General features: G+C 47.4%; 1 protein-coding gene across 7 annotated transcripts in view; it reads left to right on the forward strand.

Moving 5' to 3' along the window:
• SLC7A9 (solute carrier family 7 member 9) overlaps positions 1-22859 on the forward strand; it is a 28018-nt gene that overhangs the window by 2470 nt on the left and 2689 nt on the right. For 6 of the 7 annotated variants that reach the window (XM_058706386.1, XM_058706382.1, XM_058706384.1 and 3 more), the window contains exons 3-12: positions 140-287; positions 569-811; positions 1183-1308; positions 1540-1639; positions 2367-2411; positions 2885-3008; positions 4558-4661; positions 10872-10968; positions 12046-12195; positions 21875-22049. In XM_058706386.1, coding sequence (XP_058562369.1) covers positions 140-287; positions 569-811; positions 1183-1308; positions 1540-1639; positions 2367-2411; positions 2885-3008; positions 4558-4661; positions 10872-10968; positions 12046-12195; positions 21875-22049 — 1312 coding nt within the window. The remainder of the gene's footprint in view (positions 1-139; positions 288-568; positions 812-1182; positions 1309-1539; positions 1640-2366; positions 2412-2884; positions 3009-4557; positions 4662-10871; positions 10969-12045; positions 12196-21874; positions 22050-22859) is intronic. The other variant, XM_058706388.1, reaches the window with a different exon arrangement.

Raw genomic sequence — 22859 nt, forward strand, 5'->3', positions numbered from 1 at the left:
ACAGGCCGGAAGCGCCTTCACCTGGGCTGCGCCGGCTGCGCTGAGGGAGGGGAGGGGGGAGAGGGCTGAGGGCTGCTGTCTGCGGGCCGCGCGGCGTCCTGGGTGGTGGCACTAATGCCCCCCCTCCCCCACATCCAAGGTGGGCCTGCTCAGCGGCATCTGCATCATCGTGGGCACCATCATCGGCTCTGGGATCTTCATCTCCCCCAAGTCTGTGCTCAGCAACACGGAAACCGTGGGGCCCTGTCTCATCATATGGGCGGCCTGTGGGGTCCTCGCAACACTGGGTAACAAAGACGCCCCTCCCTGGCGAGCTCTCCCTGTGGAAGGTGGGGGCGGGCTGTGTGAGCACAATCTGTGTCCTGGCCTTGCTGTTGCCGGGGGTTCCTTTAGACGCCCGCGGGCAGCCAGGTGCAAATTGGGCTTGCTCTGGAATGAGCAATGGCCAGAACTCAGGGTGGTCTGCGGAGAGGGCCATGGTGGCCCGCGTGGGCGTGGCCCAGAGGGAGGGGGTGACCAGGGCCACTCCTCACCAGGGGCCTGAGGGGACCCCCTCTCTGTGTTCCAGGTGCCCTGTGCTTTGCAGAGCTTGGCACGATGATCACCAAGTCGGGGGGCGAGTACCCTTACCTGATGGAGGCCTTCGGGCCCATCCCTGCCTACCTCTTCTCCTGGACCAGCCTGTTCGTCATAAAGCCCACATCCTTTGCCATCATCTGCCTCAGCTTTTCGGAGTATGTCTGTGCGCCCTTCTATTCGGGCTGCAATCCCCCTCCGGTTGTCGTGAAATGCCTGGCTGCCGCTGCCATCCGTGAGTACCCGAGTGTGACGCTCCGGGCTGGGGTCAGGAAAGACCTGGCACAGGGGACGTGGGGAGACAGGCCTCGGCTCCACAATGCCCAGAAGAAGGCCGGTGGGCCTGGAGGCACTGGCAAGAAGCAGGGCAGGGTCTGGTGGGGGCCCAAAGCCCTGGCAGTAGTCTGTCCCTCAAGGCAGCACTCACCTGGGGACTGGCTGCTTCTCCATGTCGTGGGACTCAGGGGTCCTCGCCGGGCACACCTGATGAATGAGGCAGTGGAGAGGACAGGATCGGGGGCAGGAGACCCTCTCAGGCCCCCAGGAAAGGAGGGAGGTGCTGAGCCCAGGGCTGCACGGCATCGCCCCCACTCTGGCCCCTTCTAGTGCTCATCACCACGGTGAACTCGCTGAGCGTGCGGCTGGGGAGCTACGTCCAGAACGTGTTCACGGGGGCCAAGCTGGTGATCGTGGCCATCATCATCATCAGCGGGCTGGTCCTCCTGGCCCAAGGTGACCGGCGGCTGGAGGGGAGGGTGGGTGCCACTCGGAGGTTGTGCTCTGAGGCCTGTGTCTCAGAAAGCCTGGCAGGAGTTCAGCAGGAAGCATCTGTGGTTTCTCTGCTTTTCAGAGTCTGTCTGATAACCTGAGGCCACAATTCCTGTCCTTCTGTCATACGGAGATGATGCAGGATCCCAGTGTGGTCCTCTGACACCCACAATCCACTGTCTGACTTAATTACAGGGAACACAAGGAATTTTGAGAATTCTTTTGAGGGCACAAAACTGTCTGTGGGAGCCATCAGTCTGGCATTTTATAATGGACTCTGGGCGTACGATGGATGGTAAGGTGCCCCCCATCTGGTTGGGATTTCTCAGGTACGATGCTGAAACCAAGGAAGGCAAGGACCTCCCCTTCCTCGGGCTTGCGGGGGGGACCCTAAAGTTCACCTCCACGTCTCCATTTGGTTCAGCACCCACCCCCCCCCCGCTTCTGTTCTCCTCAGACCCCACAGACGCTGAAACCCCGAACCTTTTCCCAGCCCCGCAGCAGGCCTGAGCTAGAAGCCTCAGTGGACACAGACAGGCTCAGCCGAATTGGAGGCCGTCAGAGCTGCCCAGGCACTCGATGAGGCACCAGTTCTCAGAGGCACTTCCATTGCACCCTGGGAAATACTAGGTGTAGTCGACGAGATTCCGTTTATGTTCTGTGAGGAAGAAGCGTGGCCCCCCAGGACGCTGCTCCTTCCCTCATGCAAAGTAGATTTCATTCTCCTTCCAGACAGTGACACTAAAGGTTTTTCAAAGCAGCGTGGGGACTCGTGCCTCCCCAATAATTCTTGAAAACTCCCATGATTCCCACAGAGGGCAAAGACTTATCACTGACAGACGTGCAGACGTTGGGAGCCCCACCATCGTGGGGCTTTCTCCAAATGACATTATCCTGGATTCCTGCAGGAGAATTTTCTCTGTGGTGGAGGGTCTTCAATGAGGCCAACCTTTACTTTGTGTTTCACAACCTTAGCAAAGAAAGTTGAAGTTATGTTACTTGTGTGCCTTTTCTTTCTCTAGGAATCAACTCAATTACATCACAGAAGAACTTAGGAACCCTTTCAGGTAGGAGAACTGAGTCAGGCGGGAGACGGTGGGCCAGCAAGCACGTTTCCCTTCCCCAAGCACCGAGTGGACCCCCTTCCATACTGCGAATTGTTCCTTATAAGCTCATGTATATCCGCTCGTCAGAGCTCGGTTTTGCTGTGGGAAAGTGGAATCGTAGCAGAGAGGATGAATGAACCCCAGCTTTATCCTGGGCTTATTTTGCTCTATGAACAGTTCGACCTCCCCACGCTGGAGTCTGAGAGCGGGAGGGTTCTTTCTCATTTGAAAATGTCACGTCCCACAGCCCCTGCTTGTGGGTGGGCCTCTGGAGGCAGCAGTGACCCCAGCCCACCGCAGGGAGAAGTGGACGGCCAGCTGGGTGGGTGGGAAGAAAGGACTGGACAGAGACAACAGTCTTGTGAGGCTGTCACGGGATGCTCCGTCTGACCCTGGGTCCCTGCCCCTCGCCCCACCCCCCCTCCCCCCCCCAGAAACCTGCCCTTGGCCATCATCATCGGGATCCCACTGGTGACAGGCTGCTACATCCTCATGAACGTTTCCTACTTCACCGTGATGACTCCTACCGAGCTCCTGCAGTCCCAGGCGGTGGCCGTGGTGAGGACCCGGAATCTGTGGGGAGGGTGCTAGGGTCTGTGGGAAGCTGAGATACCCGCTCGAGATGAGGGAAATAATCGTCTAGGACATGGGCAGAGGGAGGGATAGCTGTTAGGGACAGCAGCAAAGACCCAATGCCATGGAAGGCCGCCGGCAGGTGGAAGCTTCTGTCTGTGACCTGGGCACATGCACTGAGGGCGGGTGGAGCAGGGCCGGATTTCCCTGGGGTTGGGGTTTTGACAGACACACATGTGCGTGAGAAAGCACAAGGGAGGGACGGAAGGAGGGAATCAGAACAACAGACTGCAAGTTAAGCTGGTCAAGGAGGGTCTCGATGACAAGGGGGATGGGTGTGAGGGTCCGCAGAAAAGGTGGGGAGGGCCCCACATGCTTGAGACCTTGTGGAGCTGGGGTGGGACAGGAAATGAACTGGAAACAGGAGACAGGGAGCAGGGAGAGACGCCATCTTGGTTATGATGAGGTCACTGACCACCAGGACAGGTGGCTGAGGAGACAGGGTCTTGCTGAACAAGGCGGTCAATTCCTTGACCCCTTGACGTCGGTGAGGGGCCACGGTGTTGGAAAGAAACTGGGACGAAGAATTAGGACAGGGAGGAGTGGAGAGGAGACTTCCATTACTCAGTGTCAGACGGTGGGGGACAGTAAAGCATCCCAAAACAAAGAGCTGACTCCATACAGTTTACACAGTGTTCTATTCAGGATAACTTCCTGACAGGGGAATCCGGCAGAGGTTGACCAAGGCTCTGCGCAGTTATTCTCTGCAAAGTCTGGGCCTTGGTCCACAGATTTGATAGAGTGAGGGGATGTGCAGAAGGGCACTGGAGTGAGATCAAAGGGCTAGCATGCACCCAGTTGCCAGCCAACCTTTCATGACAACCTTGTGGCACCACCTGTGCACCAGGAAGGGGAAAGACTGTGTTCTAACAGAGTCCTGGGAGGGCAAAACAAGTCTCCTCCCATCCCAACCTTGGCAGGCATTTCTTTTTTTTTTTTTTTTTTTTTTTTAATTTTTTTTAACGTTTATTTATTTTTGAGACAGAGAGAGACAGAGCATGAACGGGGGAGGGGCAGAGAGAGAGGGAGACACAGAATCGGAAGCAGGCTCCAGGCTCCAAGCCATCAGCCCAGAGCCCGACGCGGGGCTCGAACTCACGGACCGCAAGATGGTGACCTGAGCTGAAGTCGGACGCTTAGCCGACTGAGCCACCCAGGCGCCCCCTTGGCAGGCATTTCTAAGGGATGTAGGTTACCGGGAACACGTAGCCCCGGAGATCACCCAGAAAACTTGCACACGACGGACGGAGGGCCAAGGATGGAGTCCGTTCAGGAGGTGGGGGTGGGGAAGAATAAGTCGTTTTCTTCCGGAGAGGTTTCTCCTCTCCCGGAGGGATTCAGAGCCAGTGCCCACCCAGGGGTGGGGGCCTGCACCCCCCCCCCCCGCCCCCGGGGAGAGCCCAGCAGCTTCCTTGGGACCCGTGGCTCCTGGGGGCTGTGCGAGACCTCAGGACTCCTCTGCTTCTCTCTGCAGACGTTCGGCGACCGCGTTCTCTACCCAGCCTCTTGGGTGGTTCCGCTGTTCGTGGCCTTTTCCACCATCGGTGCCGCCAACGGGACTTGCTTTACGGCAGGCAGGTAGGGGACCCCAGCACTCACCCTGGGGTGGTGGGGGGGGGGGTTGGCGGTGGCAGCAGGGCCCATTCCACACTTGAGGAAAACAAGACCCAGGGTGAAAGTCCTTAGGGCTCTGCCAGGCTAACACATCATGGCATAACAGAAAACACAAAGTCTAACTGGAATTTGAGTAGAAGCTTTAAAAAAAAAGAAAAAAAGAGAAAAGAAAACCCAAAGTCCTAGAAAGGGAGCAAAAAGCTTGGCCGAGTTTGCACACTGGCACTGGACCCGGTGGCCCCACTGAAGCGAGGCCCTGGCTTCCTTGTCGGCGGGGAGCAATGTTGCCAACTTCACAAGGCAGTTTGGGGACACAGGGTGACAGGCACGCTGGGGCTACTTTTCACCTCGCCCTGTCTTTCACCTAAAAATATTTCTTGAACATCTTCCCATGTGAACATACACATAACCTAGATCAGGTAGTCCCAGCTTAGGCTTTCAGGCCACCTTTGTCACTACTCAACTCTGCCAGTGTAGCTCGAAGGCTAAGAGCTGGGGTTCCGTTCTGCCCAAACTGTATCCACACAAGCAGGCATAGCTCACCAGCCCCTGCCAATCCCCTGGACCCTCCTGGACCCTCCTGGCCTAGAGACAGTTAACAGCGGTGTTGTATTCCATTTTGCGACGTGGCACGACTTAACCTCGGCTCACGGGCTGAGCGGGGGTGGTGGTCACAAACACTGACCCAGGGAACATTCTGGAACACGTCTCTGCCCCAGTGTCCAGTGTTCTGAATGGATAGATTTCCTGAGAGTGGAATCGCCAAAGTTTCTGTGCTTACACACTCTATGCCACAAAATCTTTCTTCTGAAGCCGCCGCCAAAGCACGGGTTGTGCTGGTCCAGCAACATTCGTTCTTCAAAAGCGTTCGGCTCTTCTGGATTCTTTGCATTTCTATAGGAATTTTAGAATCTACTTGTCAATTTCTACAAAAAGGCCCTCAAGGACTTTGATCAGGGCTGCGTGGAACCTGCAGATCAGTTTGGAGAGGGCTGCCATTTTAATGGTATTGATTTTTCTTAATCTAGGGGCAAGGACCCACTCCCTTTATTTAGGTCTTGATTTTTTTCTTTTTTTTTTAATTTTTTTTTATTTGACGTTTATTTATTTTTGAGACATAGACAGAGCATGAACGGGGGAGGGTCAGAGAGAGAGGGAGACACAGAATCTGAAACAAGCTCCAAGCTGTCAGCACAGAGCCCGATGCGGGGCTCAAACTCACAGACTGTGAGATCATGACCTGAGCTGAAGTCGGTCGCCCAACTGACTGAGCCACCCAGGCGCCCCAGGTCTTAATTTTTTTCAAATACAGTTGTTTGAATAGTTTTTGAGTAGTTTTGAGAGTATGTGGCTTTTGCACATATTCTTTCCGATTCACCTCAAAATATTTCATTTTTTGTGCTCTTGTAAATAGTATTTAAAATTTTTTTTTCAGTTTCTGAGAGTTTGCTGCTAATATTTAGAAACATAATTTCAGTAGCTCCACTGAGGTTTAAATCCCATAAACTCACTTTGTAATTACACAATTCAATGATTTTAGTACATTTATTAAGCTGTGCAAATGTCCTCACAGTTCAATTCTAGAACATTTCCATCACACCAAAAGTTCACTCCAGCCTAATTACCGTTAATCCCTGCTCCCACCTCCAGCCCTAGACTACCACTGACCGGCTCCTGTGTCTATAACCTTGCATTTTCTAGACAGTTCACTTAAATGGCATGATACAATATGCCGTTTGCATCTGGCTTTCTTTCACTCAGCATATTAGTTTTGAGGTTCATCCATGGCATAGCATATACCTGCTCGTTCCTTTCACCTGCTGAATCCTCTGCCACTGTCTGGATATACCACATTTTGTTTACCCATTCACAGGTAGATGGAGGTTTGTGTTGCTTCGAGTCTGGGCTATCATGAACAGTGCTGCTATGAATTCACACGTGGGTTTGTGCGGACATATGTTTTCATTTCTCTTAGATTCCCAGGACTAGAACTGAGGGCTCGTATAATAGATCTGCGATCAACTTGTACAGAAATGGCTTAACTGTTTTCCAAGTTGGTTGTTTCATTTTGATTTCTATTAGCAATACATGAGCATTCCAGTTTCTCTACATCCTCACTAACACTTGGTGTTGTCTTTTTAATTACAGTCTTTTTAGTGGATATTAGTTATGTCATTGTGGTTCTAACTGCATTTCTTTAATTACTAATGGTACTGAGCATCTTTTTATGTGATTAGCCATTCATGTATCTTCTGATGAAAAATCTATTCAAATCTTTTTGTCCAATTTTTATTTTTTATAATGTTTTCAGTGTTTGTTTATTTTTGAGAGAGACAGTGACAGATTGTGAGTGGGGAAGGGGCAGAGAGAGAGGGAGACACAGAATCCAAAGCAGGCTCCAGGCTCTGAGCTGTCAGCACAGAGCCCGACATGGGGCTCAAACCCACAAACTGTGAGATCATGACCTGAGCTGATGTCGGACGCTTAACTAACCAAACCACTCAGGTGCCCCTTTTGTACACTTTTTAAATTGGGCCATTTGTCATCTTATTGAGTTGTAAGAATTCTTTATATATTATGGATACAAGTCCTTTATCAGGTATCTGACTTACACATATTTTCTCCCAGTCTGTGGCTTGTCATTTTTTTTTAATGTTTCTTTTGAGAGAGAGAGAGAGAGAGAGCACACCCATGCACATGAGCTGGGGAGAGGCAGGGGCAGAGGGAGAGAGAGGGAGAACCCCAAGCAGGCTCCACACTGTCAGCACAGAGCCCTATGGAAGGTTTGATCTCACAAACTGTGGGATCATAACCTGAGCTGAAATCAAAAGTCCAACGCTTAACCCACTGAGCCACCCAGGCTCCCCAACTTCTCTTTCTTAATGGTGTTTTTGAAATGCACGTTTTTAACTTTGACAAAGCCCAGTTTGTACCGTTCATGTGTCACGCTTTTGTTGCCACATCTAAGAGCCTTTGCGCAACCCAAAGTCACAAAGATTTTTTCTTTTGTTTTACCCTAGAAGTTCTATATTCTATAGGCGTAACCCTCACATTTAGGTTTATGATCCATTTTGAGTTAATTCTGTATCATTCATGTGCCTGTGCAGCTTGGGGGTGGCCTGGGACTCGTGTTGTATTGAATTCTGTTGGAGAGAATTTATTGTGGGGTCAAATCTAAGATTTTTGCTTCCTGGTTTCTGAGTTTCCTATCTCACATAGACAAACTTTTCGCCTTTCAACAACACCTACCCGTGTTTTCTTCCAGCATTTTACTTTAGCTCTTTGATCAATCTGGAATGCATTTTGATATGAGGCATAAATCTCACTCCTCCCCCCGCCCCCAACCTCTACCTGTTGTCCCAGATCCTGTTGATAGTCCGTCCTTTCCCCTACTGATTTGAATGATACCGCTATGCCCAGCATGCCGGGTTCACTCCATATCGCCCATGGGCCCTGTCCTGGGCTATCACCGCGTGCAGACGCTTCCCAGCTCCGGCCACACAACACTGGGGAGAATCAGTGCTCCCATGTCAGTGCTCCACTCCTCCTTGCCTGCTCAGCCTTCCAGCCACACTAGCAATGATGGTCTCCAGTTCCAAAAGTCCTGCTTGCTTTCTGAGCAGTTGGAATTTACGGAGGGCTGTAAACACTGAGGGGTTTACAGCGTGAGGTCACAGAGCCACCTGTCTGTCTCCTTCCATCTGGCGACTCCTTTATTCCCAGTTTCACTGGCTTGTTCTGGGAACTAATCCGACGCCCTGTTTATGTCGTTTTCAAAGTTCAAATACGTACTTTTAATAGACAGGGCCCTTTGGCCTTTGTATTCCTGACTTGCGATTTTATCGTATTGTAGTCAGAGTGTGGGATCTTTATGACCTCACTTCTTCGGAAGCTTTAAGCCTCTCCTTGTGGCTTACTGCAGTTTTTATAAATGCTTCCTAGGGTCTGCAAAATAAGGTGTATTGTGTTCCCGCCGTCTCGATTTTTATATCATCATCAAGCTTGTGCCTTGACTGTTTGAATCTTCTGCTCTCGGGGGATTTGTCAAGTTTGGCCCTCTCTCTCACGGGCTCCTGTTTTTTGTAGTTTCTGCGTAGACGGCTTCCGTTTTCAGAGAAAACTCTTTTTGCCTTACGTTCTGTATTGTCTGATACTGATACTGCGGTCACTGCAAGCTTTAGGATGCTGCTTTTGGTAACACATCCCCCAACCCTTGTATCTTCCACACTCACGGCGGCGACGGCGGGCTCTGGCTTGTCTCTTTCAACAAGCCCCCCCGGGGCATCTCGGGCCAGGCCAGCGGCCTCTGGTCACAGTTGATGTGATTACTATTGCAGTGGGACTAATCTCCAAATATCATGGGGGTTTCTGGCTTAAAAAAAAAAATCATATTCTGATTATCCATCAAATGTCATTTTTTTTCTTCTGCTGACGTGTAAGTTGTATTTCTATTCTTTTAGCAATTACCCAGCAAACTGAACTCGAACACCTAAGAGTCTACTAGCCTCTCTGTTCTCTCCCCTCTCCCGCAAGGGCTCTCCCTTTCACATCGTCTGTCAACCTGCCACATGCAGGACAAAAATTAAAAATCCAATACTTATGATGGGGTTCGTGAGCAAATGGCTGAGAAAGAATTCTTGAAACGCGTTTGGTGCAGAAAGGTGATTTTATTAAAGCACGGGGACAGGACCCAAGGGCAGAAAGAGCTGCACCGGGGTTGGGAGGAGTGACTGATTATGTACTTTTAAGCAAGTTTCGAAGGAATTTGGAAGCAAGGCTTTCAGGACCTTGAGGGGCTAGCTGCTCTTAAGGTTACTTTTAGTCTTTAATCGAACATCAACGTGAGGGCACTAAGGCAGCCACGAGTTCCTCGAGGAAGGTCACACTCTGCACGTTTCTATCGGTGGTGTGTATCAATGGGTTGCAAGCTGTAAGGAGATTTCACTGAAGCTACGTTTCTCTTGCCTTTGTCTCCCTCGTCACTCACATACATACCAACGTGTTTTACTGCTGTTTCCTTAACGTTGCTTCTTCAATCAACTCCTTCTGAGTTCGGTCCCTGTTTGTTTGTTGGAGTAGACTTCTTAATAGTTTCCGATGAGGAACGGAGAGCAGAAAATGTGCCGTAGTCATTGTTTACCTACACATGTACTAAGTCAGTCGTCTTGAATGGTAGTTTAGCTGCACAGCACAGGAATCTGAAAACCAATTTCCCTCATCGCCAAAAAGATTCTCATTCCACGTCTGTTATGATTTTGTGTGTCCTAATTTTGTAGCTAATCTTTTAAATTTGGAAGCTTAAAAAAAATTGTTTTTTCCTTCCACTCTAATATTTGTATCTGGGTATGTTTGGTTTTTTTTTGTTTTTTTTTTTTTGTTTTTTTTTTGTCTAGAGCTGGATTTAATTGGAAAGTTGTTTTTCAATTCCATGAAAGCTCTCTGCCCTTCTTTGAGATTGCCTTACCCCATTTAATATATTTGGGCTTCTTCCTGTTCTTAATTTCCTGTCTGCATTTTCCATTTCTCTACACTTCGTAACTCAGATCTAGTTTCTAATTTATTTTTTCACTGGCACCTCGTATATCAGTTGTTGATTCTTAAATTATGGTAATTTTGTATTTTTTAGAAATTTTTGGCATTTCCCCTTTTTTCAACATTTTAAACCTCGTCTTTCAGATTACTGAATCACCAGGAGTTCTTGGGGGCGGGGAGTCTAAGCTACTTGTTTGCAGTCTGCTGACCCACCCTTAACGTGTTTTGGTTCAGGTTTTGAAATATGGAAATTCTGTACAGCTTGGATTTAGGGAGTGCCAGGCTCCCCTGTGTTTGCTTCTGTCGGGTGCTCTGAGCACCGGGGTCCACGGCCCCTAGACTGGTTTTTCCATTTGCTTCTTGCCTAACTTTTGAGGACACAGAGCAGGTCGAGTCTCCCCCCCAGGGCAGCCCCCTGCTCTTCCCCATTCATGTGACCCATGGTACCAGGATGCATTGCTCTCAGGAGCATTTAACCGCTTCACCTACTTCCCCCAAACTCACTCACCCCCAGAGACCGACTCCCACTGACAGCACCAGGTTCCGATTCAGTCCCTTCCTCCGTGGCCTTGGTAGTGAAGCCCAGTGATGGCACGACAGTCTGCACGCCCATCCACGGGTGCCGTATTATCACTTTTCCAGACTTGTGTACGTGGCGGGCCGGGAAGGCCACATGCTTAAAGTGCTCTCCTACATTAGCGTCAGGCGCCTGACTCCAGCCCCTGCCATCATCTTTTATGTAAGTATGAATTCCACCATGAAAACACCCCCTTAAAGACAGAGGGGCCCTGAAGTAAATCAGTATTGCTAAGCCCAGTGGTTTTCCAGAGGCCCAGGTTCCGTTAGTCCTCAGCATGAAACAGGTATATGAAACAAGTTCCCAACGCCTGCTCCTCCTTCTGAGTTGATCCAGGAGACACTGTTGGACTCTTCCAACCTTGTACCCTCCATGCGTCTTACAGGTACATTTGTATGTCTGGATCCCTGCTAGCAAACTATACCAAAGCCCACTAGCTTACAGGGAAGGAGAATAAGGCATTTAATGAGGTGCCTGGTAACTGCTTCTTGTTATGACCCAGGAATTTCGACGGCATGGCATCGTTGAGCAGTAGAGGAAGCCCTCTGACATCTTCTGATTGGAGTTTCTCAGTAGGGGACAGTCCCTGGTCCTGGGCAACTGTCTCTAGTACCTATGGTCTCTATGGACCATCCAAGCCCAGCCTCAGGGCCAGACTCCTTCCACCTCTTATGGAGAACATTGCTCTCCATAAGCCTACACGCTTTGAAGATGAGGAGAGGCCCCAAATCACAAAGCCTAGGCCACACAGCCGAAGGCAGGGCGGGGTCAGACTAAGGCTGTGTTGCAGCCCCCGGCCCTTTCCCCTGGCAAAGACTTTCCAGTGGGAAAACGTATCAGAAAACTGGAGAGGTGCCTGGCTGGCTCAGCTGGTACAGCCTGTGGCTCTTGATCTGGGAGTTGTGAGTTCAAGCTCCACAGTGGGAATAGAGATCACTCAGAAAAGTAAAATCTTATCAAAAAAAAATTTTTTTAAAGAAATCTGGTGTGATAAACATGTGTGTTTTGTTCTCCCCCTGCTTGAAACTGCAACTTCACCGAGTTCTTTCCATCAGGCCTCGGGGAGAACACCCATCACAGCCAAAGACTAGTTTAACCCCACCTATATGGGATATGTAGGTTTCTGTCATGCAGACCTTTCCATCCACAGGAAGCACGGCTTCCTTAGCCTCCTGTGAAGTGACAGGGACCACGTTTTCATGTACAAGTGACCGAAGAATTCACTCTTTTTTCCACTAGGGCATCATAGCAACTATTTATATCATCCCTGGTGACATAAACTCATTGGTCAATTACTTCAGTTTTGCTGCATGGCTGTTTTATGGCCTGACGATTCTGGGATTGGTTGTCATGAGGTTTACAAAGAAAGACCTGGAAAGGCCTATCAAGGTAAGTTCCGTTGCCTCAAATGTCACAAGTGGCTTTGGTTTCTTGAAACGGATTAGAGGTAACTACACTTTAAAATCTAGGGGCATGCTTTCTATTTCCAACCGGAGTGGAGTTTGCTCCTGATTTCTGGCCCCAGACCCGTTCCTGTGCAGGCAGCCTCTAATAGTCCACATCTGTGAACTGTCTGGGGCTCCCTCCCTGCACAGCTCCCCGAGGTGGGTCTAAGAAGAATTTATTTTGTTTTGCTTATGTTGGGGGTTTTTTGTTTTGCTTTGGAAACAATACGATTGAATGCTTATAAGAGCAAATGCAGATATAAGAAAAAGGTGGGGGGGGGGGGGCGCGGCGCCTGGGTGGCTCGGTCGGTGAAGTGTCCAACTTCGGCTCAGGTCACGATCTCACAGTTCGTGGGTTCGAGCCGCACATCGGGCCCTGTGCTGACAGCTCAGAGCCTGGAGCCTGCTTCAGATTCTCTGTCTGCCCCCCCTCCCCCACTTGTGCTCTCTTTCAAAAAAAAAAAAAGTTAAAAAAAAAAAGTAAACTTCTTAAAAAAAAAAAAAAACAAGGTAGGAAAGCTGAGGACTTAAGTAACTAGGACAAGAACGGGATCATGTGTTTAGCTTTAGGATGTTGTTTCAGAAGTGTGCCTGGTGGTCTTTCTGGCACTGCAGCTTGCCTGTGGCCAAGTCTCTGAAGTCAGCGGAGACATGGAATTTGGCATTTCCACTTCTATCAGGTCATCTGGCAAGCAAAATCATGATGGTAGAACAGATTTTTTTTGTTGTTTTTAAAGGAGATTGAAGTTTATTGACTATAGCACAAGAGAGCAACGGGCAGGTCAGCAAAGCAGAGGCTGTTTGCTGGTGGAACAGATTTTTCATCTGTACAAAATCCCTCAAACAAAAGGTATTTGACAGAAAATAACAAAGGAGGTAGGGGAAAAAGGATCTAACACACGTACAGTTGGAGTCCCTGATGAATGAAATAAAAGCAACAGAATTCTTTTTTAAAATTTGTTTTAGATTTATTTTTGAGAGAGGGCACACAATAGAGTGGGAGAGGGGCAGAGAGAGGGGGAGACAGAGAATCTGAAGCGGACTCTGTGCTGACAGCAGGGAGCCTGATGGGGGCTCAGACTCACAAACTGTGGGATCACGACCTGAGCCAAAGGCGGATGCTTAACCGACTGAGCCACCCAGGTGCCCCAAGCAACAGGATTCTTAAGAACTGTAATTCCAGGAACATGTATTAGGGTCGGAAAAATAGAAGGGGGACCGAGAGAGGAAGGGATTGGAATCAGCATACCAGAAGTCGTATGACCTCACTTACCGACTCAGAACTAGAAGGGGCAACTGGGAAATGTATTCTGATTGAACTCTGCAGCTTTAGAAGATCATGCTGTGGGTGTCCACTCCCCCTCCTCTTTCCTCCCCCCACCCCAGTCCACTTACAAAGGAAAGAAATTAATACGGGCACCAAAATTCTCATCAGCCACACTTCATATCCCGAGACAGTGGAGCAACCAATTTATGGCGTTCAAAGAGAGAAAATATTAGCCAAAGATTTTATACCCAAACTGACCTCGAAGAATAAGGTTACCAATATGAAACACCTCAAGGCATGGACTGTTGCATGAGACCTTTGGGAGGAACCACCTAGAGAACGAGCTTCAGAGACCAAAAAGTTTGTGGCCCAGAACTGTACTCAGTGATGGCAGACAGGGAGACAAAAGAGGGATGCTAATATCAAGCCCTGACAATTTGATGCAAGATGGAAAAGAAAGCTTATGAAAGTGTGCCGGGTAAGGAAATCACGCCAACAAGACTGCCCCAGGGTGCCATCTGGAATTAGACGCGGGGAGGAAAGAGAGGAATCTCTAGCTAATTCCATTACTGCTTATTATAGACAATATGGAACAAAGAGATTGTAAGGAGGGTACGGTGTGATATCTTCTATTTATAATGGTAACTCTCGGAACAAAAACTTATAGATCCCAAAAGTTATATCCAAAATAAACACACACACACACACACACACACACACCATATTGTAAAAGACCCTCTCTAGAAAGACTTGAAACAAATCAGAATATCTTCCTGGTTAACATTTTCTTGGTAGGAGGCATATTAGGGTTGTTTGCTGTTACTCTTGTTTTTTTGCTTATTACAAGTTTTTAACACCCCAAACTTTCTAGAATCTATAAATCTCTTAATAGTCCCATTTCCAGCTGCTAGCTATGTGGGAAAATTAATATTTAAGTCCCAAAATGTAATACGATATTTTAAGACGTGTGAGCAAAGTTTCAAATTGCGCTCCAAATCCAACACAAGTCAGAATCGTGTGTGCACACAGTGAAAAGTGAGAGTCACGTGCCCTCAGGTGTTGGGAGACCGTGTTACTGTGTGAACGGTAACCACTTGTTAACAACCAGATTCACTGGTTGGTCACCAGGAAATCACTTTTAAAGCAGTTTACTTCCTGGTGTAATGCATGTGTTTATATGCATTTGCTGTGTTTTAGTTACATTTGAGGACACTGGTTGGGAATCTGGCATTTCCTGTGATATGTGGTATTTTTCCCCCATTTAAAATAAGAGAAACAGGCCTCAGGTGAGAGTTTTCCCACAGAATGTCACTCTTCAAGGGCGGAAAACTGACAGTAAGTAGCAGTCTGCATAAAGGAATATAAAACAATGTGGAGCCCAAACCTGTCAGTTATATGAATAAGCTAATCTATTCAGTTTAAATGAATTTAAATCAACCATTAAAAGAAAAAGACTTTTCAGAGAGTGCCTGTGTGGCTTAGGCAGGGGCCGGCTCTTGATTCTGGCTCAGGTCCTGATCTCACGGTTCCTGAGATCAAGATCCGAGTCGGGCTCTGTGCTGACAGTGCGGAGCCTGCTTGGGATGTTCTCTTCCCCTCTCTCTCCCCCTCCCCTGCTTGCCTTTTCTCTCTAAAAATACATAAACATTGGGGCGCCTGGGTGGCTCAGTCGGTTAAGCGGCCGACTTCGGCTCAGGTCATGATCCCGCAGTCAGTGAGTTCAAGCCCCGCATCAGGCTCTGTGCTGACAGCTCAGAGCCTGGAGCCTGTTTCAGATTCTGTGTCTCCCTCTCTCTGACCCTCCCCTGTTCGTGCTCTGTCTCTCTCTGTCTCAAAAATAAAAAAAATAATAAACGTTAAAAAAAAATAAAATAAAATAAAAATACATAAACATTAAAAAAAAGATCTCTCAGGCAGGTTTACAAAGCTGTGAAAAAATTAAAAGGATATCAGCAAAGGCATACCAAGCAAATGAAAACACACAGACAACAGGATTTGTGATCTCAGCAAACAGGCACCAAGGCCCAAAGCACACTTCAGTGTCCTCAGTAATGCTAAGTGCTTCAGTGATGCTGAAGGCTAAAATCCACAATAAAGAGATCACAGCTATGAAAACCTAGTCACCAGATCACACGGTAGTCATTTTCATGAAGCAGAAACCTCAGAAAGTACAGCTAGACACAGACACACACCCTAACAGGAGACTTTAAAGTGGCTCCCTTCAGGGACGCCTGGGTGGCTCAGTCAGTTAAGCGTCTGACTTCAGCCAAGTATGATCTCACAGCTTGGGGGTTTGAGCTCTGGGCTGACAGCTCGGAGCCTGGAGCCTGCTTCAGAGTCTCTGTCTCCCTCTCTCTCCGCCCCTCCCCTGCTCATGCTCTCTCCTAAAAATAAACATTAAAACACATTTTTCACGTGTCTCCCTTAAGTCCCGGACAGACCCAGACATCGCACTGGTACAAGTGACAAGCCCTAAACAGCAGAACAAGGCAGATGTCAGAGACCATATCAGACTGTGAGGCCCCAAAATAGCAAACACACCTTTTCAAGTGCATATGGGACAGGGCTGAAAACTGACAGTCTTTGATGCCACAAAGAAAACCTTGAAAAAATTAGAAGTAAGGGCAAACCACATTCTCTACCTATAATGCAATGACACAGGAAAGTAATCTTTAAAAATTAAACTTTTCAACCCAACAGGAAATAGGAAATGAAGGTACACAATTTCCTAAAAATGACAATAAAAATAAGACCTAATCTTAGGATCGGTGCTCTGAGAAAGTTTCGTTGCATTTAATACAACAATAAACATGAAAACAGGCAACTCAAAAAGCAAGAGAAGGAACAACAAAGAAAACCGAGAATGTAGAAGGAATGAATAAACATGAAAGACTTTAAGATTTTTAACTGGATTATCTGGTTTTTGGAATTTCCCCGAGAATTCTGATTCTGATGGGGGTAGTTTTAGTAACTTTACATTTTCCTAGAAAATTGTCCATTTCGTTGAATTTATTTACACTGAGTTGTACAAATTAGTTTCATGATTAAAAAAAATTCCCATGATCTGGAGATTATTTCCCCATTTTTGTTTCTTATTTGTGTGTTTGTGCCCTCATTTTTTAAAAGGTTACCCACAGGGGCACCTGGCTGGCTCTGTCAGTACAGCCTGCACTCTTGATCTTGGGATTGTAAGTTCAAGCCCCATGTTGGGTATAGAGATTACTTAAAATCTTAAAAATTTTTTTTAACGTCAATTCATTTTTGAGAGACAGAGACAGAGTGTGAGCGGGGGAAGGGCAGAGAGAGAGGGAGACACAGAATCCAAAGCAGGCTCCGGGCTCTGAGCTGTCAGCACAGAGCCCGATGCGGGGCTCGAACCCACGAACCACGAGGGTCAGATCGTGACCTGAGCTGAAGGCGGGCACTTAACCAACTGAGCCACCCAGGTGCCCTGAGATTACTTAAAATCTTTAAAAATAAAAATAAAAGGTTAGCTACAGATCGTTTTATTGATTTTTCAAATTATTTCTATCAACTATAATACTGATACCGAAGCTAGCACAAAAAAAGGGAAAAAGAAAATCATAGACTAATCTCGCTTTTCAATACTGCTATAAAATTTTTTTTTAATTTTTTTTAACGTTTATTTATTATTGAGAGACAGAGTGTGAGCAGGGGAGGGGCAGAGAGAGAGAGGGAGACACAGAATCTGAAGCAGGTTCCAGGCTCCGAGCCGGCAGCACAGAGCCAATGCAGGGCTCGAACTTACAAACTGCCAGATCATGACCTGAGCCAAAGTCAGACACTTAACTGACTGAGCCACACAGGTGCCCCTAAAATTCTTAAATAAAACTGTTTAACAAATAGAACATAATTACGTTAAAAAGATAATATATCATGAGGCGCCTGGGTGGCTTAGTCGGCTAAGCATCTGACTTCGGCTCAGGTCATCATCTCACGGTTTGTGAGTTTGAGCCCCACGTCGGGCACTGTGCTGACAGCTCAGAACCTGGAGCACACTTCAGATTCTGTGTCTCCTCCTCTCTGCCCCTCCCCTGCTCATGCTCTGTCTCTCAATAATAAACGTTAAAAAAAAATTTTTTTTAAAGATAACATGTCATGACTAAGTCATGTCTGTGCAAGAACAGCTAAGGATCAGAAAATCTACTCTCTCTCAAAATACATAAACATTAAAAGGGGGGAGGGTGGCTCAGTCTATTGAGTGTCCAACTCTTGATTTCATCTCAGGTCATGGTCTCACGGCCCATGAGACTGAGCCCCGTGTCTGGCTTTGCACTGGCAGCACAGAGCCTGCTTGGGAGTCTCTCTCTCTCTTCCTCTGCCCCTACACTGCTGGTGCTCATGCTCTCTCGCTCTCTCTCTCTCAAAATAAACAAATCTTACATTTTAAAAAAATCAAATATGGATCTAGTTCATGGGTAGATAGAATTCATCATATTAATATACCTATGGAGGAAAACCCTACAATCACCTCTCACAGATTTCACCAGATATGATTCAATATGCATTACTGATAAAAAAAAACAGGAATTTATTACTATTTCCTTAGCATGAACACACACACACACACACACACACACCTTCGCCAAAATGCTAACAGCTGTTTTAATTGAGAAGGTGACAGACACTACAGAGGTCCCGCTGAAGTGAGGCACAGGCGCCTTCCATGTCTGCTGTCACTTAGCTCGGTTTGAAGACAGTAACAAGGCAATGAGACGAGAAGGCAACTTGGAGTGGCAGAGCTAGGAAAGCCTTTCTAAAGTCTCGGACTTCCTCCTTCCCAAGACACCACATCGTGCCTCTGGAAAATCCAAAAGGATTAAAGAAAAAACTACACGGAAATATGGTCAAGTAATGAGACATAAAATAAACACACTGAAATCAATAGCCTTTTTATAAAAATGGCATCCACTTAAAAGGTCATGAGTGCACTTCATTCCCCCAAACACATTAATTTGCGAGTGCCTAGTCGTAACCTCAGAGGGGAGGCCTCTTCTGAAAGACGGAAAAGGTCACTTCAACAAAGGAAAATTCACACGTGTTCTGAGTTAGGAAAAATCAGTATCCTAAAGATGTCACTGTTTTTTAATGTAGACATTAAAAAAAAATTTTTTTTTTAACATTTTGAGAGAGAGAGAGAGAGACAGAGTGCTAGCAGGGGAGGGGCAGAGAGAGAGGGAGACACAGAATCTGAAGCAGGCTCCAGGCTCTGAGCTGTCAGCACAAGAGCCCCATGTGGGGCTCGAGCCCGTGGACGCAAGCAAGATCATGACCTGAGCCAAAGTCAGACACTCAACTGAATGAGCCATCCAGGCGCCCCTTAGACATTTAATGAGGCCATGATATATCAGATCTTTTTTCTAGAGTTAGAGGAGTTGATTACAAAGGTCACACTGAAGAAGCAAGATGAACAGCCAGCAAAACAGAGAAGAGGATATTGAAATATAAAGGTTCTAAAATTTAAACATGATGGTGCCTATGCATGAAGAAAATCTAAATTATGTAAATTGCTTTGTCATGCAAGAATGGGCGAAATCTTTCCTAGGACTCAAAATCCAGAAATGAAAAGGGAAAAATGGACAAACAAAACCCGAACAAAATCAAAATGTATGCATTGAAAAAGGAATTTTAAAACACGTATACGTAGCAGATGGGGAAAATAACTGCCTTGATATCACAAAAAGAAAGAGGGCTAATACCCTTAATTTAAAGAGTTCCTACGATTGGGACGGGAATCACCCACATCTGAAATGGACAAAACATATCAACAAACAACAGATACGAAAAGACAGTTCAGAGAGCACCTACAATGATACTTAAAGATGAAGCAAATGAACCCCAACCAGCTCCACCTCCCGCCATTAAGAGAACGCAGACCACAGCTCTGGTTGCCCATCAGTCGGGCAGACACCCCACACTCTGGCCACACTCCTCGGGGAGCAGCCCGCTCGCACACGGCTGCCGGCATACAAGTGGTGTAGCACATTTGCACTTACCTTTTCACCCGGACACCCCATTTTGAAGTAATCTACCCCAAGGTGAAATGGGCAAAAATATGAAATATACACAAGATTACTTACTGTGGCAAAAGGTTCAGCACAACCCAGGAGTCAATCAATGGGAGACCGGTTGAATAGATTGTGACACCTCCACGAACCAGAGTGGTATGCAGCAGTAAAAAATGGATATTTTTTACTAGGTATTACTATGGTATTACTATGGCCCTATCTCTGCAACATATTAATAGAAAAAAAGCCAAGCGCTGGGGCGCCTGGGTGGCTCGGTCGTTTATTTTTATTTTTGAGAGAGACACACACCGAGCACAAGCAGGGGAGGGGCAGAGAGAAAGGGAGATACACAACCTGAAGCAGGCTCCAGGCTCTGAGCTGTCAGTGCAGGGCCCCACGCGGGGCCCGTACTCAACGAACCTCGAGATCGCGACTTGAGCTGAAGTTGGATGCTCAACCGACTGAGCCACCCAGGCGCCCCCTGGGTGAGTCTCAGGTCACGATCTCACAGTTCGTGATTTCGAGCTACGTGTCAGGTTCTGTGTTGGCATCGCGGAGACTGCTTGGGATTCTCGCTCTCCCCCTCTTTGCTCCTCCTCCACTCTCACTCTCTCAAATAAGTAAACTTCAAAAAAAAAAGAAAAAAGCGAAGTACAAAACTATCGTTTATATATTTGGTATCTTTCATCTGGGGGCAGTGGAAGATGAACATGTGCCTGTATGGTTGCACTTCTGTGTGTGTGTATTTATTTTCAAAAAGAAATAGGTCAGGGGCACCCGGCTGACTCAGTCAGTGGAGCACGCGACTCCCGATCTTGGGGTCATGAGTTCAAGCCTCACATTGGGCATAGAGCTTCCTTAAAATCTTAAAAAAAAAAAAAAAAAAAAGAAAAGAAAGAATAAAGCAAAACTGATAAGAAATTTTATTTTTTAATGAAATTTATTGTCAAATTGGTTTCCATACAACACCCAGTGCTCATCCCAAAAAATGCCCTCTTTAATACCCATCACCCACCCTCCCCTCCCTCCCAACCCCCATCAACCCTCAGTTTGTTCTCAGTTTTTTTTTTTTAATTTTTTTTTCAACGTTTATTTATTTTTGAGACAGAGACAGAGCGTGAACAGGGGAGGGGCAGAGAGAGAGGGAGACACAGAATCCAAAACAGGCTCCAGGCTCTGAGCTGTCAGCACAGAGCCTGATGCGGGGCTCGAACTCACAGACTGTGAGATCATGACCTGAGCCGAAGTCAGACGCTTAACCGACTGAGCCACCCAGGCGCCCCTGTTCTCAGTTTTTAAGAGTCTCTTACGCTTTGGCTCTCTCCCACTCTAACCTCTTTTTTTTTTTTTTTTCCTTCCCCTGCCCCATGGGTTTCTGTTAAGTTTCTCAGGATCCCCATAAAAGTGAAAACATATGGTGTCTTTCTCTGTATGGCTTATTTCATTAAGTTATAATATTTTAAAATTTAGAAGGGGAAAAAAAATCCCTCAAAACTGAAAACAAATAAAGAAACCTTACTCTGTGACAAGTAAATGACAAAAGCACCCGGAGGAAAACTAAGTGCGGTATTTTGAGTGAATCTCCCTGTGGGTTATACTCTGAGGTTAAAAAGAACTACAGGACATCTTACACTTCATAGCACTACTTACAGTAGTGGTCTGAATATAGGACTGGTACAGTTACTTCGCGTATTTAGTAAATTACAGGCACGTCGTAGGACAAAGCAAGTAACTATGCTAAAGCCATTTAAGAAACAAGATTTTCGGAAGCGTTAAGAAAAAGTCTAAAGTAAGGAAAAAATGAAATCTTACCTTTGAATTGGAAATAGCAGTGTGAACTTGTGAATTTTTCCCTTTCTTGAAAAAAGAAGTATGTTCTGTCTCTGTAAAAGAACAAGGAGTACTCCAGCCCCCCAGATTATTGTTTCTAAACACCATTTCCTACCAAAAGAAAACCGTTCCCTGGAGAAATGGAGGAATCCAGACCCAGTGGCACTGGCTTCCTCTCCTGCCCCTGAAGCCACTGACTGACCCTGGCGATTCAGAAGTGGGACAATGAGACATTAAGGGCCTCATGATGGGTTTAGGAAAGGAAGCGCTACCGTTCCAACGACCAAGTATTCTTGCCTCCAGACCCAACTACCAGCGTGCAGAGAACTTTCAGGGAGAGCCGGGGGAAGGGAGAATTAAAATTACTGAAATTGGAGGAGGGGCACACAGAGTTCATTACATTCTTTCCCACTCAGTGTTTTGTTTTGAATGAAAACTTTCGGGAAGGACATGAATGCACGTGGTCAAATCATGACTCCATGTTGTCTCGCCTGCAGGTGCCCATTTTCATCCCCATCTTGGTGACTCTCGTCTCCGTGTTTTTGGTTTTGGCCCCAATCATCAGCGAACCCGCGTGGGAATATCTCTACTGTGTGTTATTTATACTGAGCGGCCTTATATTTTACTTCCTTTTTGTCCACTATAAGTTTGGATGGGCTCAGAAAATCTTAAGTAAGTACCAACACGGGGACTGTCGTGCTGTTGGCGAGGCGCAGACAGGCACAGCGTCCCGCACCTCACCTGTCCTGGTCCTACCGACTTTCTTATCGCAGGATCTCAGGCAGCTAGCAAATTTCATCCTCTCAGTGTGACACCTCTGGGGTCCACCCGTGGCCTCGTCCCTTGTCCCCGTCAATTACTGTAACAAGCAGGAAGGGACATCACCATCTGCTTTTCTTATTTTCCACCGTAAAGTACACATAACACTGACCATCCTAACGGTTTTTAAGTGTAGGCTTCAGTACGGATAAGTGTATTCACATCGTTGTGCATCCAACCTCCAGAGCCCCACTTTCTTTCTCCTGAAACACAGACACCATCTGAGGCTCAGCAGCACCCCCCGAGACACCCAGAACGTGACAGAGTCGGGACGAGGGCCTGAGCCTTCCAATGCCGGAGCCACAGCTCTCACTCACCACTCAGCCATCCTGGCCCCTCAGCTGCTTTAGGGCAATTGTTAGGAAGCGTAGCTACATTAACCACTTTCACTTTGGAAAAACAAAGTCGTGGTACCAAGTACATCAAGGGGCCTCTGCGTACAGCGCACCTGGGGGGGGGGGGGGACACTCACAGCATCACATCCTGTGCTGCAGACTCAACCACAGGGAGCCAGCCCCCAGCACCCTCGCCCGTCAAGGGTCCTCTACCTCTGACAGCCCTTTCTCGGTCCCCCACTCCCTGTACTGTTTCTAGAAGGCAGGAATTGGGCTGTGCAGTTTCACTCCGGGTCTATGCAACAGCCACCTAGTATCCATAGAGTAG

This window comes from Neofelis nebulosa, chromosome 17 (assembly GCF_028018385.1).
Source record: "Neofelis nebulosa isolate mNeoNeb1 chromosome 17, mNeoNeb1.pri, whole genome shotgun sequence".
In the NCBI taxonomy this organism is placed as follows: domain Eukaryota; kingdom Metazoa; phylum Chordata; class Mammalia; order Carnivora; family Felidae; genus Neofelis; species Neofelis nebulosa.